General features: G+C 52.6%; 1 protein-coding gene across 1 annotated transcript in view; it reads right to left on the reverse strand.

The window, feature by feature from the left end:
• The window catches only part of ERICH1 (glutamate rich 1), a 59,103-nt gene that overhangs the window by 18,278 nt on the left and 25,358 nt on the right, over positions 1–15,467 (reverse strand). The window contains exon 3 of the mRNA XM_007961571.3: positions 6,058–6,192. Coding sequence (XP_007959762.3) covers positions 6,058–6,192 — 135 coding nt within the window. The remainder of the gene's footprint in view (positions 1–6,057; positions 6,193–15,467) is intronic.

A 15,467-nucleotide genomic window follows, 5' to 3' on the forward strand; every position in this document is an offset into this window, starting at 1 on the left:
ATCACAGCCTTTTCTGATGGCCCAGGATGCATGAGCCCTCCAGGTCCAGGCTCTTATCTCACTTGTGCATAGGTAAAGGCAGCCGAACAACATGTCCCTCGCAGGACACCCAGAGTGAGAGCGCGAGAGTGGGCGCACAGCAAGGCACCCCTCCCCTCTTCTAGGATCAGGCGAGCTTGAACACAGCTGAATGTGTGAAGTCTCATTTCAATAAACCAGCACGACAAGAATGAAACACTGCTAGCTCTGACTTTGACAGGCCCTTGAGAGGGCGAGATGCGCGAAATGCGGAGCAGGGGCAGCCCCACCACCCGCCCCCCCCACCCAGGAGCCACCACTCTGGAAGGCCTCAGAGAAGTCAGGCTAGGACTCCTTCAGCAAAGGCAAAAAGCGGAGAGAGCCACGATTCTGTCAGAGCATGGACGGATGTTTAACTCACAGGGAATCCACATTAGAACTGCGCATTTACTGCATGCTTCCAGAAGCCGTGAAGTTAGTAACTAGTTCAACTGGTGCTTGCTGCTGGAATCATCATCACAATAGCTCTCCACAGAAATGACTTATGTTCATGATTCTGCAGCTGGATCTGGGCACAGAATCTGAGTCAATGCCTCAAACACCGCTTGTGATTATGAAGCGGGGAAATACTGACACTTGCCTTATGGGCTGTTTTAATACAAAATCATTCAACGCAGTTCACCAAATATTGACTTCAGAATTCCACCAGGCGCCAGGCTAAGGCGCCTCAGGGAATAAAAAGCCGGCAATGCTCACGTTTGCACAAGCTTTGCAATAAGCCCAGACGGTCTGGCACAACAAACGCTAAGCGTGTGGGTCGACTATCACCCCCTGGGCAGGGAAGGGGCCCGCTAACAGCACGCGCTGAGGGCGCGCAGGGGAGAGGCGGGAACCCCTAGAGAGAGGCGGCGGCGCGGGGAGCTCGGCAGGAGGGAGGCGGGTCCCTGTGGAGCGCGGCAGGAGGGAGGCGGGTCCCTGTGGAGCGCGGCAGGAGGGAGGCGGGTCCCTGTGGAGCGCGGCAGGAGGGAGGCGGGTCCCTGTGGAGCGCCGCAGGAGGGAGGCGGGTCCCTGTGGAGCGCCGCAGGAGGGAGGCGGCAGCGCAGCGAGCGCCCGGGTGGCCCAGGTGAGGCAGGAGGCGGCGCCCACCCGACCCAGGGCTGAAGTCCGCGAAACCGGGGCCAGTGCCCGCGGCGCCAGGGGGAGCGCCAGGCCCGCAGGGCGGCCTCGGGACGTGGCCAGACGGACCCGAGCCCAGGCCGGAGCAGGTGGACTTCAGGGCGGCCACGGAGGAATCGGGGTCGAGGTGCGGAGCGCCCCGGGTGCAGCGGCCCAGCCCCGAGAACGGAGCGGGCGCGGAACCGGCGCAGGTCTCCGAGGCTTCCAGCCGAGAGGGATCCGGGTTTCCCGAGCAGGGTCTGAGGCTCCAAGGACATCCTGGACGGCGAGAAGGCGCCGAGAGACCCGCCCGGCCCCGAGCCCCGACCGCAGGAGGCTCTGAAAAGGCGGGGGAGACGCTGGGCGGCCCGCGGTTAAATTCCTCAGGCACCGCATGCAGTTCCCGGCAGCAAAAACACGCGAGACAGGAGAGGAGCGAGGGTCTGCAACCCAGGTGGGGCAGGGGCGCCTTCAAGGCCGTGGCGAGTGGGGCGCAGGACGCGGCGAGGCCCCTGAGCCGTCCACGCACGTTTCCCGACGTTTTCGTAGAACCCGCAAAGCAGGACCCCGGCCCCAGCTCCAACTCGCCCCGCCCCCCCACCCACCCGTCCACTTCGGTCGCGCCCCTGGGCCACGGCCCCCGCCCCTCCGCAGGCGCACAGCTCGCTTCCCTCTGGGCTTCCTTAGCGCTGCGCCCATTCTGTAGGTCAGGCTCACATAGGAGCCTCCCCAGGTAGGATCAGCTTCTACAGCGCCCTCCTGGAGCTCTTCCTAATCTTAGGGCCTGAGCACACCGCCCAACAGAAGCGTTTAAAAAGCATTTGATCCAGTGAATTACTTGGTAAACCCTGATTACTCAGTGTACTTCCAAAAAGGAAAAGAAGTAGCTCAGAAAACAAGCCCTGTTTTATTAACTTAATCTAAGAAGAATGAGTTAAGCAGCTGAGAAGTGGGGAAAAGTGGTAACTACCAGAAAATGGAGGTAAAAGGAAACAACTGCTACTGAATAAAAACAATGAACAGCTGAAATCTGGGCTTCCTGGCAGCCAAAGCAAAAAGGGTATCCATGGGAAATCGCTCTCTTATCCAACAAGAAGTACATGAGTTCATAAGAACAAAACGTTTTTCTGGCGCGGAACTCTAAAGGGAATACCTTTCACCTGGATTTCTACAGAACTGCTAGTGACTGCACAGTGAATGAAGAACAAGATTTTAAAGGACAGTTTTACCAAAACAAGGAAAGAAGGCCAACACTCTCCATGTCTTTCGATTAATCTGCAATAAAAGATGAATATAAAAAGTGAAACTCCAAGATGATATTTTCCCAGAGAGGTAGACTCATATAAACTAGGTGAAGAGCTCACGAATGATTTTTTTTTTTTTTTGAGACGGAGTCTCACTCTGTTGCCCAGGCTGGAGTGCAGTGGTGTGATCTCAGCTCACCATGGCCTCCGCCTCCCCAGTTCAAGCAATTCTCATGCCTCAGCCTCTCAAGTAGTTGGGATTACAGGTACATGCCACCACACCTGGCTGATTTTTGTATTTTTAGTAGAGACAGGGTTTCGCCATGTTAGCCAGGCTGTTCTCAAACTCCTGACCTCAGGTGATCCGCCCACCTTGGCCTCCCAAAGTGCTGGGATTACAGGCGTGAGCCACTGTGCCTGGCCTCACCTATGATCCTGACTGGGTGTAAGGTAAGCATTTCCAAAACCTAATGGACTGATCAATTCCTGTGTTCCCTGAATGAGGCTCAGAGATGCTGGCGGTGCCCCCACACCGCTTGTCTCCTCCTGGAGGTGTCTGGCAGGAGCGAGAAGGTGCACCACCATGGAAGTTGCCAGCCACTGTGTGCCACTGGAAAACCCAGGGAGGAGGGGCATGTTGGGGGCGCTGTAGACATTTTCTTCTATAAGTTACCTGGCTGGACTTGTTTCCAGCAGTGGCATAGGGACACGCTCTCATGCCGCTGGGAAGGTGCCCAGTGTCCCCAGTGGTCAGCTGGGCCCCGAGTCCTGTAATGCGGTCTACACAGGAGAAGACGGACGTGAGGGATATTTTGAGGACAACGTGCTTACCCCAGCTGCCCGGAGAAATGTTCACATCATTGTATTTAATAGACTCTGTAACTTCAGGTAGGGCGGTGTTCCTATGACACACAAGGACCATGAGCAGAAGAGTGTCCTGCCAGATAAGTGAGTTCACCTGCTAAATGCGGCTGTGTAGCATTTTCCATGGAGAATCTGCCAAAAAGGACAGCTTTCTTCTGGCATAATCTATAGTGGGTTGTTCTGTCACTAACAGGCCAGGGGTTTACCAGCTTTTGGAGAGCAAGACACAACCCCACGTCAACAAGAGAAGGAGTATGTGCATGTTTCTGTCTAGAGCCGAGACCCATCAACCCAGGTGGGAGAGGTCCCAGCACCACATCCAACACAACACCATTCAAGACTTCCCACAGCCCGTCTCCTTCCACCTGTTCCTGACAAGCTGTGAGCCCAAAAGCACCCAGAGTCTGTGCTTGTCACATTCAGAGATTACCCACAGAACACAGACAGGACAGAGACAAACTGCTGGTATTTGGGTCTTCCTGTCCTGGCTTCTGGGCACAGGCCTGCCTGTCTTCATAACAAATACACATAGGCCCTAACTGATATGGTGAATGAGCACTAAATCTCCACTTATCACAAGGCAGTGGCCAGGTACCCAGGACAAGACCAAGGGCAGGGCCTCAGCCTGACGGAACCGGGACCGGCAGACCGGAGACCAGGGGCAGGGCCTCAGCCTGATGGAACCGGGACCGGCAGACCCGAGACCAGGGGCAGGGCCTCAGCCTGACGGAACCGGGACCAGCAGACCCGAGACCAGGGGCAGGGCCTCAGCCTGACGGAACCGGGACCAGCAGACCCAAAGGCGCAGCAAGTGCTACTGCGGGGGTCCAGACGGCCTCCAGGAGGGTGGAAACTAAGTCTCAGAGGCCAAGCAGCCAGGAGGGGCCAGGCTGAGGGCTAAGCACCAGGTGTGACACCCCTGCCTGGGTGACAGGGCCATGGGCAGCTGATCCAAGCAGCTGTGGGGCCACCCCGGCACAGGGCAGGGCTGCTCAAGGTCCTGAGTGCGAATGCCCAGAGGGCCCAGTGCCAGGCACAGCAAAGGCAAAAACAAACAGCACTTTCCTCTGCAGCTTCCTGGGAGTTGAGGTGTGGGCCCCACCTGTTCAAAATGATAGCCAGCGACCTGAGTGCTTCCAACAACGTTGGCCATTGCTTTTCCAGCTCCAGTTCTCACCTCTGTGCTTAAAACTGCAACAGAAAAAGCTCAAAGGCTCTTGCTTCTTGTGTGCCGTGTTCCCACACTGACCTCGGAGGGTCAGAGACAGAGGGCTCCTGTCCTTGCTTCTCCCGGCCTCTGGCTCCTGAGGGCCCTGGAGGCTCCATCAGCTCTGCAGTTGCAAGGCTGTGCTTGGGGCTTGCTCTGGCCATTTTCTCTTTTATTTTGAAGAACAAAGGTAGGAAACACGATTACAGGGTGGGCATTGCTGCCTTTTACCCAACTTTACCATTTCAAGTCACTGGCACCAGGTCATCCCAACAGCCTGCCTGGAAGAGGTGGCAAGGGGGCCCGGGCAACAGGAAAGGAGTGACTCCTCAAGGGCTCCTGGACACACGTCCTCAAGCAGCAGCTTGTGAAGAGGAATGCCTGTCTACGTGGTGCAAGCATCTTTCCACTTCCTGTAAGAACACTGCCTAGCTCGGTCCTGACACAGCCTGCCTGGGAAGCAGTGTTGGCTCATGGCGAAGTGAGCCTTCTACGCTGGGGTCCAGCACAGGCCTGCCCTGGGAACATGAGCAGCATGGACAACGGGGTACAACAGGGTGTGAGAGCCAGCCGCGGACAACAGGAAGGGCATGAGCGAAGGCCGACGCGCTTCCTTCTTGAACAGATTAAGTACGCAATGAAGCATATTCACTCAGAGTATTTATCTTCATAAGAACATAATTAAATTTTCTAGTTAAATAATCTATTTATCTAGTAATTGTGTTTCAAAGATTTTCAACAGGACTTGAAAGGATGAATCCATTATTCCCTAGTTATCTCATTTTTGTTTTGATGGTTTCTGATCTTTTAGGAAGCCAGAAAGACAAAAGCAGTCAAAAAACCACATTTTGTTGACATTGAAATTAATTAATGTTTGTAGTATAGAGTTTCTTAGTTTATATATTGCTACAAATCATCTAGGTACAACTTTTATTTGAAAATTCTAAATTCCTCTTGTGCACCTTAAAAAAGATCAACGTAAAGCGGAAAAGAACCATATCCCTCTTAAGGTAAAAAGTATATGGACAACTCTAGCTTTTCCATGCTCAACAGTAAACTGTATTAAGAGAATATTGTATGTTCTTTCATTCATATGACATGTAACAACAGCAATTATAATAATTTTTTTCCAAAAGAGATTCCAAATAAGTTATTTCCTTGATTAAAAATTTGATGTACAATCTCAGAAATTTTGAGAAACTTGGAAATTCAAGAAAATAATGTTTTACTAAACCAAGACAAGTACTGTTAACAATTATTTAATGGCATTTAATATGTATTTAGTTCCAGAGTACTCCTAAAGCATTAACGAACATGGGCTATAGTCATATTCCCACTTTCAATCTCCCCCATATGAAGCCTTTTTTCCTGTCATTACGAGTTTTTTAAGCATCACTTTTAATGGCTATAGAATACATACGTACACCATGTGGTTCATTATACAGTGTAAGAACATGCTCACCTACCCCCCAGGTATAAACTTAGATAAAGGTATTATAATACTTCAAAACTGGGAAATAAGAGCTTATCTGCAAAGATGTCCACCTTTCCTCCCACCCAGCATTTTACCTTCTGTGTCGTCCCCACTGGAGGCGTTCTCGGGGCTCCCACAGCTGCTGGGCTCGGGCCAACAGGGGACATAGCCCTCAGGAGGCCCACTGGCGGTGTAGAGCCGTCTGGCAGTCGGGGTCTCAGAGCTAGCGTCTGCAACACAGGAGGAAAACAGCAGGAACAGGTAAATATCACAAAATGCAGTCATACATTTATTTGCCTTGATTACATCATCATTGTTTCTCTAAATTCATTCAAGATGTGAAATCAAATAGCTCAATAAAACCTAACCACTGTCATAAATACTGATTTTAATATGTCAAGTATTGTGCCAGAAAAGCAAGTCAGCTACACATCCAGCCAAGAAAAAGGAACTGTCCGTGATTATTTGAATTCACATTAAATTAATTATGTAATACATAATAAGTTTTGTAATACAATACAAAAACATAACTAATTCATGAGCATCGCACGACACACCCTTTATCATCACACCAGGAGTCCTTGGGGATTTTAGTGCACAGACTTCTGGGTCTTTTTCTCCACACGTGCTAACAACATGTATACACTGTGGCTGTGTGCACACACAGACACACACACCACACACAAACATCCAGAAAACAGAGACAACACACACAGATACACACAGACAACAGAGACAGCACACAGAGATACACACAACAGACACATATGTGCAGACACATCAACATCCAGAAAACACAGAGATAACACAGACACAGACACACATACATACACACAAATAGACAACTCACAGAGGCACAATACAGAGACACAGAGACAACATACACAGCCACACACACAGATATAGACCACACACACAGGGACAACAAACACACACAGACACAGACATGTACAGAGACACAGAGAGATACACAAATACACAAGCACACACAGACACACATACATCTTCACGGGATCGTGTCACACACTTTATTATTATACATTCATATAAGTTATACATTTGTATCTTTCATGTATAACATCATTTAGAGTGAATACAGCATATTAAAATGACATATTGCAACTTAAATCTGCATACTTTTAATGGCTACATCAATATCCCATGTGATGGAATTATAACCAGGACTTAACCACTTTCCTCAATGGCCACGTGGAGCTGACCAGAGGTCGTCGCCACTGCAGAAAGCTGCTGGGACCTCCCTGCTGTGTGCCCCTCTGTGCACGGGACCTCCCTGCTGTGTGCCCCTCTGTGCACGGGACCTCCCCTGCTGTATGCCCCTCTACCAGAGGTCATCACCACCGTGGACGGCTGCTGGCACCTCCCTGCTGTGTGCCCCTCTGCGCACGTGGCTGTTTGGTTCCTGCACAGGGATCTGCTGGTTTAGGGGCAGGTGCCTTTGCCGGCTTTTCATGCACACTGTCTGGAAGGCAGCCGGGCCACTTCCTCTCAAACTGTCGGACACTAGGCAGCCTCTGTCGGTTCAGTCTTCCTTTTTTCATGCAGAATATGGCAGTGACGCTCTTGCAGGTGACAAAACAAGTGGACATCCCAGCTGGGCTTTCACCAAATGATGTGCATTTGATTTTGAAAACAACAATGACAGCTACTGAGCAAAATCGCTAACACATGTAATAGAATGTAACTGTAAAAACCTTGAAGCCTTTTCAGGTTCCACTGTCGTCAATATGCTTCGCTGTCTTGAAGGTAGGGTGCCAGAATCCTAGTTCTTAAACTAATCGGATTCACCGCAGCTGATTAATTCCTACATCATTCCCTGCCAGAGCCAAGGGCGGATGGAGATGGCTTCTAAGTGCACTGTTCCCTATTGGGTAAATCAACATTTGATCATTTTTCACAGAATATTTTTGGAAGCTTTTAATCAGCTAAATCTTTCTTAATAAGACAGTTAAACAGAACTTAGAAATGTCACTGTTCACTTAATCATTAGGATGGACACGGGAGGGATCAGGGAACACTCAATGACTCACGCAGAGAAAACAAGAAAACAAGGACACGGCTAAGAGGATGGGTCCAAAATGTACCACGCCAGGGAGACGGTTCCGGTCTGTGGGGTGACCGCGGGCCGGGGCTGCATTTCTAAGCCGTAAGTGGCACCTCCTGCCACAGTCACAGGCACCAGGCAGACAGGAGCACCACAAGGGGCCTCAAGGCTGGCCCGTCTGTGAATCACGGTGACCTTGTAATCCATAATACCTTCTGGTTCTGACGTTTTATATTCTTTTGGGTAACTTATGGTTTACTGTGAGGACATTTATGCCTTGCACAAGTTGGATGTTACATGTCTTGATCAGGTGCAAGGAAGAGACTGGTTACACTTTATGGGGTGGGCGACAGCGAGAAGATTCCCCGTCCTATCATCTCTGCTGCCGGACGCACAGAGAATGCAGCATCTGTGAAGCACAGCTCCCCCGGACCTGGCATCTAAGAGTCAGGTCAGAGAGGGGCAGGCAGAACCCCACCTCCCTGCTGGACAAGTCACAGGCCCCAGCATCCCTCAGAAAAGGCAGAGGAGTGTGGTGGCTCAGAGCCCGGGGTGACAGGCGGTTGGGTGTCCTGCGGGTTCCACCAGCATCACCCCTTCGCAGGTGTCATTGAACCTGGCTCCTTTCTTCCCGTCACGTTCTCTTTGGCTCCTCCGGGCTGCTCCTGGCAGCCATCAGTTATGGAGGGGCTCATGGCCAGCCCCTGGCCCACTTCAGGCGACCACCGGGTACCACCCAGCCCTGTGCGGAAGAGACTCTCAGCCATTCCCTCCTGGCTCTCCCACCATCTTTCAAAGCTCCTCCTCCTTCTCCCCACAGCCCTTGCCCTTGCTTCGCCACGAAAATAAAGAAATCAGAGAAGACTGCCACGGACACCTGCCCACCATGCTGGCTGTGAGCAGAGCCCACATCTGACACCGATCCTTACGCCGCACACCTGGCAGAGGCCAGCCATCCTGCGTCTGAGAAAGCGCGGCAGCTCCCACCTCCCTCCCTCTCCTTCCTCCCCATCAGCCTGCACCTGTGCTTGTTCCTCTCACCCTCCCTCCCTCTCTTTCCTCCCCATCAGCCTGCACCTGTGCTCTTTCCTTTTACCCTCCACTCGTCTCCTTCCTTTTGGAGACCTCCGTGGGGCTCTCCTGTCCTCACCGTGACTTCCCTCCCAGGAGGCAGCTGGCGTTACCACTTGCTGCATGTGCTAGCAGGGCTCTCTGTGTATACACAGATGCACACATCTTGTTCTTTCCTCTGTCTTTTAAATGAATTCAGCAGCGAACTCTCACGGCCTCTTGCTTCTTCACCCATGGCCTGTCTTGGTGCTGAGGCTCCCATCCCTCCTGACAGCTATGAATGGCCCCAGGGGACGAGGCGGACCCCACTCACTCTCCAGCCTCCTGCTGGCACAGGTCCAGGCTCAGCCTTGTCTCTTCTCTGAACAGCGATGGAGAGGCCTGTGCAGCGCTGGCCACACACGGGCCAACTGAATCAGCAGGAAAAAGTGCTGGAGGCAAAACCAGGGCCCACGGTGCCTCCTGCTGCATGCCCACACCTCGGGGGTGCCTGGAGAGAAGCTTGGCTCAGACTCCCAGTGACAGGCTGCAGGTGCCCAGCCCCAGGCGACCCCTCCTCCTGCCTCCCTTGTCAAATCATCCCCTCACCTGGCATGGAGCCAGATGTCTCAGGGCAGGTGAGGGGTCAGGGCAGGTTCTACCAGCTCTTTGCCATTTTGGTCTCCCTGCCCCCACCCACCCTGCACAGCCCTTGTAGAAGCCACACAGTGCCCACCCCCTCCTGCCACCCTCAGCCACCCACACAGGCGCCCCTCTCAGGAGGAGAGGGACTTCAGCGGTCAGCACAGCAGGTTTTCTCTGAGCAGATTCGGGGCATGTAGCAGCAGCACATGGGTCCGAGAGACAGGGCAGAGTGGGTGAAGGGTGTGGGGTGACCTAGGCTTGAGCCCCTGGGAGAGGCCGTCCCCAAGATGAGGAGTGTAGGGACCAGGAGCTTTGTTTCGGGGAATAAGGCAGCTTGCCTGATGGGGTACAAGGGACAAAAATCCCTGCGTTTGGGGCTGGGCCCAGGTTGGAGAGCTCACGGGGGCCACAGACGTGTGCACTTGTGACACAGGAGCCATCGGACCTGGGAGTGGGTGTGGACAGGAGTCGGAGGCATGAGCTCTGGGCCCCCCCACATGCAGGGGTTGTGGATATGAGTCAACTTAACATGCAGAAGGGAATTATTCAGCCAAAGAGAGAACACTTTAATATTTTAATGCATCCTATAAACTACCCTAAGAAAGGCCATCCTAAATCATATCCCTTTTTTTTTAACTTTTGAGATGGAGTCTCACTCTGTCGCCCAGGCTGGAGTGTAGTGGCTCGATCTCAGCTCACTGCAACTTCTGCCTCCCGGGTTCAAGCGATTCTCATTCTTCAGCCTCCCGAGTACCTGGGACTAGAGGTGCACCACCATACCCAGATAATTTTTGTAGGGACAGGGTTTTGCCATGTTGCCCAAGCTGGTCTTGAACTCCTGACCTCAAATGATCCTCCTGCCTCAGCCTCCTCAAGTGCTGGGATTACGGGTGTTAGCCACCACGTCCGGCCCTGAATTACATTTCTGTCAGCAATTGATGAGTATCCATTTTCGTGAATTCTCGATGACAAGGTGGTCATTGAAAAAGTACACACTTTTGAAAAATATTTTTAAAGAAGTATTTTAGAGTCAGGGTCTCACTCTGCTGCACAGGCTAGAAGGCAGTGGCGTGGTTACGGCTCGCCATCTCGCAGTGGCGTGGTTAGGGCTCACCGTCTCGCAGTGGCGTGGTTAGGGCTCGCCGTCTCCCTGAGCCCCTGGGCTCAAGCAATCCTCTCTCCTTGGCCTCCTAAAGTGCTAGGATTACAGGCGTGAGCCACTGTGTTTGGCCTGAAAAGTCTTTTGTCCATTTTGCTGGAAAAAGTGCTGGAGGCAAAACCAGGGCGCATGGTGCACCTCTGTCCTCCTCACATAGGATGCCACCAAGTAGCACTAAGTAGTCTCTCTGGGTTTTTTTTAACCAGGGAGGGTCTCCAGGATCATCTTGCAGGGAAACTGCAAGTGCCAAGCACATCTGCTGTGCGTGCTCCAAAGTCTCAGCTCAGCCGTGGTGGGAGGCTCAGTTGAGTCCAGGAGCTCAGGCCATGGGTGCCAGGACCATGCCTGGGAAGAGGCACCGCACTCCAGCCTGTGCAACACAGGGAAACCCTATCTCAAAAAAACCCCAAACCCACTAAATTTCAGCTCAGAAACTCCCCGCGCATTTGGCTCCATTCTACAATATGGTCACAGTTACTCTGAAATGAAATGTGTAAGGTTGGTTATTATCAGGAACGAAAGAAAATGGTATTTCCCACCAGCAAGGATAACTGGCAAAATGCTAAGGCAGGGAGCGCTAGCCCGACGAGACGGCTGGACAGAAGAGTGGAGGCCACCCCGATTGCTGTCCTGACGGCCTTCTTCTCTCCTGGTACCACGACATTTCAAGTAATTAGATCTACATCAACTGAAATCATTGTAAAACCCGAGGACAAGTGCAACAATGCTGCCCGGTATCTCTGCCGTGCGCGGCACCCAGACCCTCTCCACCTCTCGGGGAGATGGCGACTCACAAAAGTGGGCATTCTGGAGAAGGAGGGCGGCTTCATTTCCCTTCTATTTTCATCATACTTAAACAAGCTCCAGCATCCAAGATCTCAGCACACACGCGAATGCACACACAGGAGCAGGTAGACACTCACAGACCCACAGAGGCGCACAGGCCCGCAAACGTGCACAAACCCGCACAGACACACAGACCCACACGCGCGCATGGACCCACACGCGCGCACAGACGCGCACACACGCACAGACCCACACAAACGCACAGACGCGCACAGGTGCACAGACCCACACAGGCGCACAGACCCCCACATGCGCACAGACGCACACACACGCACAGACCCGCAAAAGTGCACAGACCCGCACCCGCGCACAGATCCGCACCCGCTCACAGACCCGCACAGGCGCGCAGATCCGCCCATGCGCACAGATCCGCCCACAGGCATAGGCCCACACAGGTGCACAGACCCGCACACACGCACAGACCCGCACACATGCACAGACCCACACAGGTGCACAGACCCGCACAGGTGTACAGATCTGTACACACACACCCGCACACACGCACAGACCTACACACATGCACACGCCCAAAAGCTCCACTCAGTCCTCACCACCCTGCTTCCAAGCTACAACTCCTTACAGCTGTTTCCTGGGCCATAAAAGGTCCCACTGCCTCGTGGCTGCTCCGAGAAGGTGCTCAGCCGTGGAGGTCCTGGCCCCATCGGATGGGCTCCTCCGCGCAGATGTGGTTTGCTGTCTTTCACAGACTCTTACCCAGCTAATCACAGTCTTGGTAAAATATTCCTTTATCAGAGGCTTCCACATGGCAGATAATAGGAAAAACTCTCCTAAAAAATACTTAACAATGCCAGATAAAACACAGCAAACCTTCCTTAAATGCACAGCCCAGCTCTCAAGACAAGGGCAATCTGGCCCAAAAATGGAGGAGGAAAAGCAGTGGAGAGGAAGTGCAGGTACCAACCACACTGCATGCAGTATCATGGACAATGGGAACTGTCCCCAAACCATCTACCAGTGACACAAATGCTGCAACTTGACCTGATTTTAAAATACACATGGAAAAGCCAAGGGCCAAGAAGGGCAGAGCAAGGGCTGAAGAATAATGAGGTGGACGGGTCTGCCCTGCCAGATGGGAGCACGCCATACCCACGGGTCTGCCCTGCCGGATGGGAGCATGCCGTACCCCAGAGCAGCTGGGAAGCCGAGGCACAGACGCCGGCCCAGGACAGAGCCGCTGCCACGGGGGCTGGCCCAGCACGGAGGGCTGAGGAAACTGCAGCCCCAGGTGAGCAGCGCAGAGTCAGACCACCAACTCACACCAGACAACAACTGCAAGGCAAACACTGTCTAACTATGATACATGTATTTTTTTGCAAAAAAGTATAAAATATCTTTGCTATTGAGGTAGATTTTAGATAAAGATTTCTTAAAACACAAAAACTATGAAATTAAAGATGAAGTCACATTATATCAACTTCTAAACAACGGAAGACATTGACGTTTTTAAAAATGAAAAGGTAGCCAGGCGCAGTGGCTCACACCTGTAATCCCAGCACTTTGGGAAGCTGAGGTGGGTGGATCAAGAGGTCAGGAGTTCAAGACCAGCCTGACCAACATGGTGAAACCCCGTCTCTACTAAAAATACAAAAATTAGCTGAACGTGGTGGCAGGCGCCTGAAATCCCAGCTACTCAGGAGGCTGAGGCATGAGAATCGCTTGAACCCAGGAGGCGGAGCTTGCAGTGAGCTGAGATCACACTCCATCCTGGGCGACAGAGCAGGACTCCATCTCAAAAAAAAAAAAAAAAGAAAAGAAAAGGCAATCCATGAGAGAAGGTGTTTGCTGGGCTTTGGAGCATCTCAAGAACCCCAGAAATTGGTAAGACAAGCCCTGCAGAAACACGGGCAAAGGCAGATGGTCAGGAGGCGTGAAAGGCTGTCCAGTTTCGTTAGCTGGGTAACGTGCATTGAATAAGAAACAGAAACCTCACACTCGATTAGTGAGACTGCAAACACCTGGATTAACCGGGCCCTGGAGAAACAAGAACGCCAGGTGAGTCAAGTAGGCACACAGTGGCACAGCTGCTTCAAAGACAAGCTGGGAATCTGTCCCTCCATTGAAATGTACAACCAACACCTCTCTAGGTACACACCCCAGGGAAACTCCCCAAGTGCAGACACACGAAGACAGAGAAAGATGCCAGAAACCACAGGAGCAGGCACCTCCCACTTCCAGCCAAGACGGAAAAGACTTGAACAGACACTTAGAAGAAATGCAAATGGACAATAAGCACAATCGAAAGCAAAACATGAAAGAGGCCGGACAGTGCAGTCTGTGCTGCAGGATCCACTCTCACCACACTCAGCACCAGGTTCCGTGACAGGACGGTCACGACTCGGCAGGAGGGTTTGCATCTTGTGTGGGAGTAACACTGGTGCCCGCAGCTAACGGCCAAGACCCGCCAAAGTGGACCCTTTCGGCCCACACAGCCTTGGTGATGGACGCAGAGGGGCAGGGCGGAAGCCAGAACGCAGGAGCGAGAGCTGGACGCCCAGGGAACCAGGCGGAAGCCTGTCTCAGTCCTTGCTGCTGACGGTAGCAGCAGGTGTCCTACCCAGGCCAGGTACCCCACAGGCCTGGGGTCAGCTGAAGGAGGGCCCAAGAAGCTGCAGACAGCTGGAGGCCCATAACTGCCCACAGCACCCAGGCAGGCAGCAAGTCTGCAACAGTGCACGTGAGCTGCGTGAGCTTCCACCCCCAGGAGCTGGAAACTAAAAGGACTTACGTCCACCTTCCGAGTTTCAGGCAGAAGGGCCTCCCGTGGCCCCCTGTAACCAGGAACATTCGGGGAGGGAACTGTGGGAACCGCAGTTCAGCACAGCCAAGGGGATAGAAATGAACCCATCCTATCTGTTAATGGCACGTCAGTAAGATACAGATGAAGGTGCAGGACAGAACAAATGCACACACCCCATCCTCCTCCCAAGGCCCCACCAAAATGAGAGTAAGTGGGTTTGCAACACACAGAGGACAAAGGAAGGACAGATGGAAAAATACAGTGTTGGAAGGTGAAAAGTAGACGGCATACTGAATCCTACAATGGCAGCCGAAACACATCAGACACGAGACCTGCTCCAGTAGGGCTGCCAGGCAGCCTGGAAGTGGGGCAGAAAAGGGGTGCAGGCAGGCTGTGGAAGCCTCCCCACCACCAGTGGGAGACCAGAACTCACTCTCTGCCAAGGCCAGGTCTGGCCCCCGGGAGCCTCAGACACCACAACTGAAGGCGAAGACCCCGTAAGATAAACAGGGAGGGAGAGCCTGTCCACCGAGAGTGTGGGAGACCCTTCTCCTCCTTCCCGCTCCAACTCTGAGATGCAACGACAGAAACGAAGGGTGCAGCAGGAAGGGTGGAAGATGAAGTTTGAGAAAATCTCCCAGAAAGTGGCCTTAAACCACTAAACCATAAAAAATCAGGTAGAAGATGTAAGAAAAAAAGGGAATCTATTGGGAGACTCAATGTCTGAATGACAGGAATTCCGTAAACTGAAGACTGAAAGCAAAGAGGAGGAAATGATCAAGGAAACAAGAGAGCGGCACACGTTCCCAGACTACGGAGGCCACGACAGATGAAAACAGACCACGCTCAAGATCTCAGCACCAAGCTCCACCACATGAAGGCCAGAAGCAAAACCTCAAACTGCCGCGAGGGAGGAAAACTGCTTGTAGCCAAAGGAATCGAGACCAGAATGGCAACTGCCTTCTCACAGCGACACGGGATGTTA

The sequence above is a fragment of the Chlorocebus sabaeus genome, chromosome 8 (assembly GCF_047675955.1).
Source record: "Chlorocebus sabaeus isolate Y175 chromosome 8, mChlSab1.0.hap1, whole genome shotgun sequence".
NCBI lineage: Eukaryota > Metazoa > Chordata > Mammalia > Primates > Cercopithecidae > Chlorocebus > Chlorocebus sabaeus.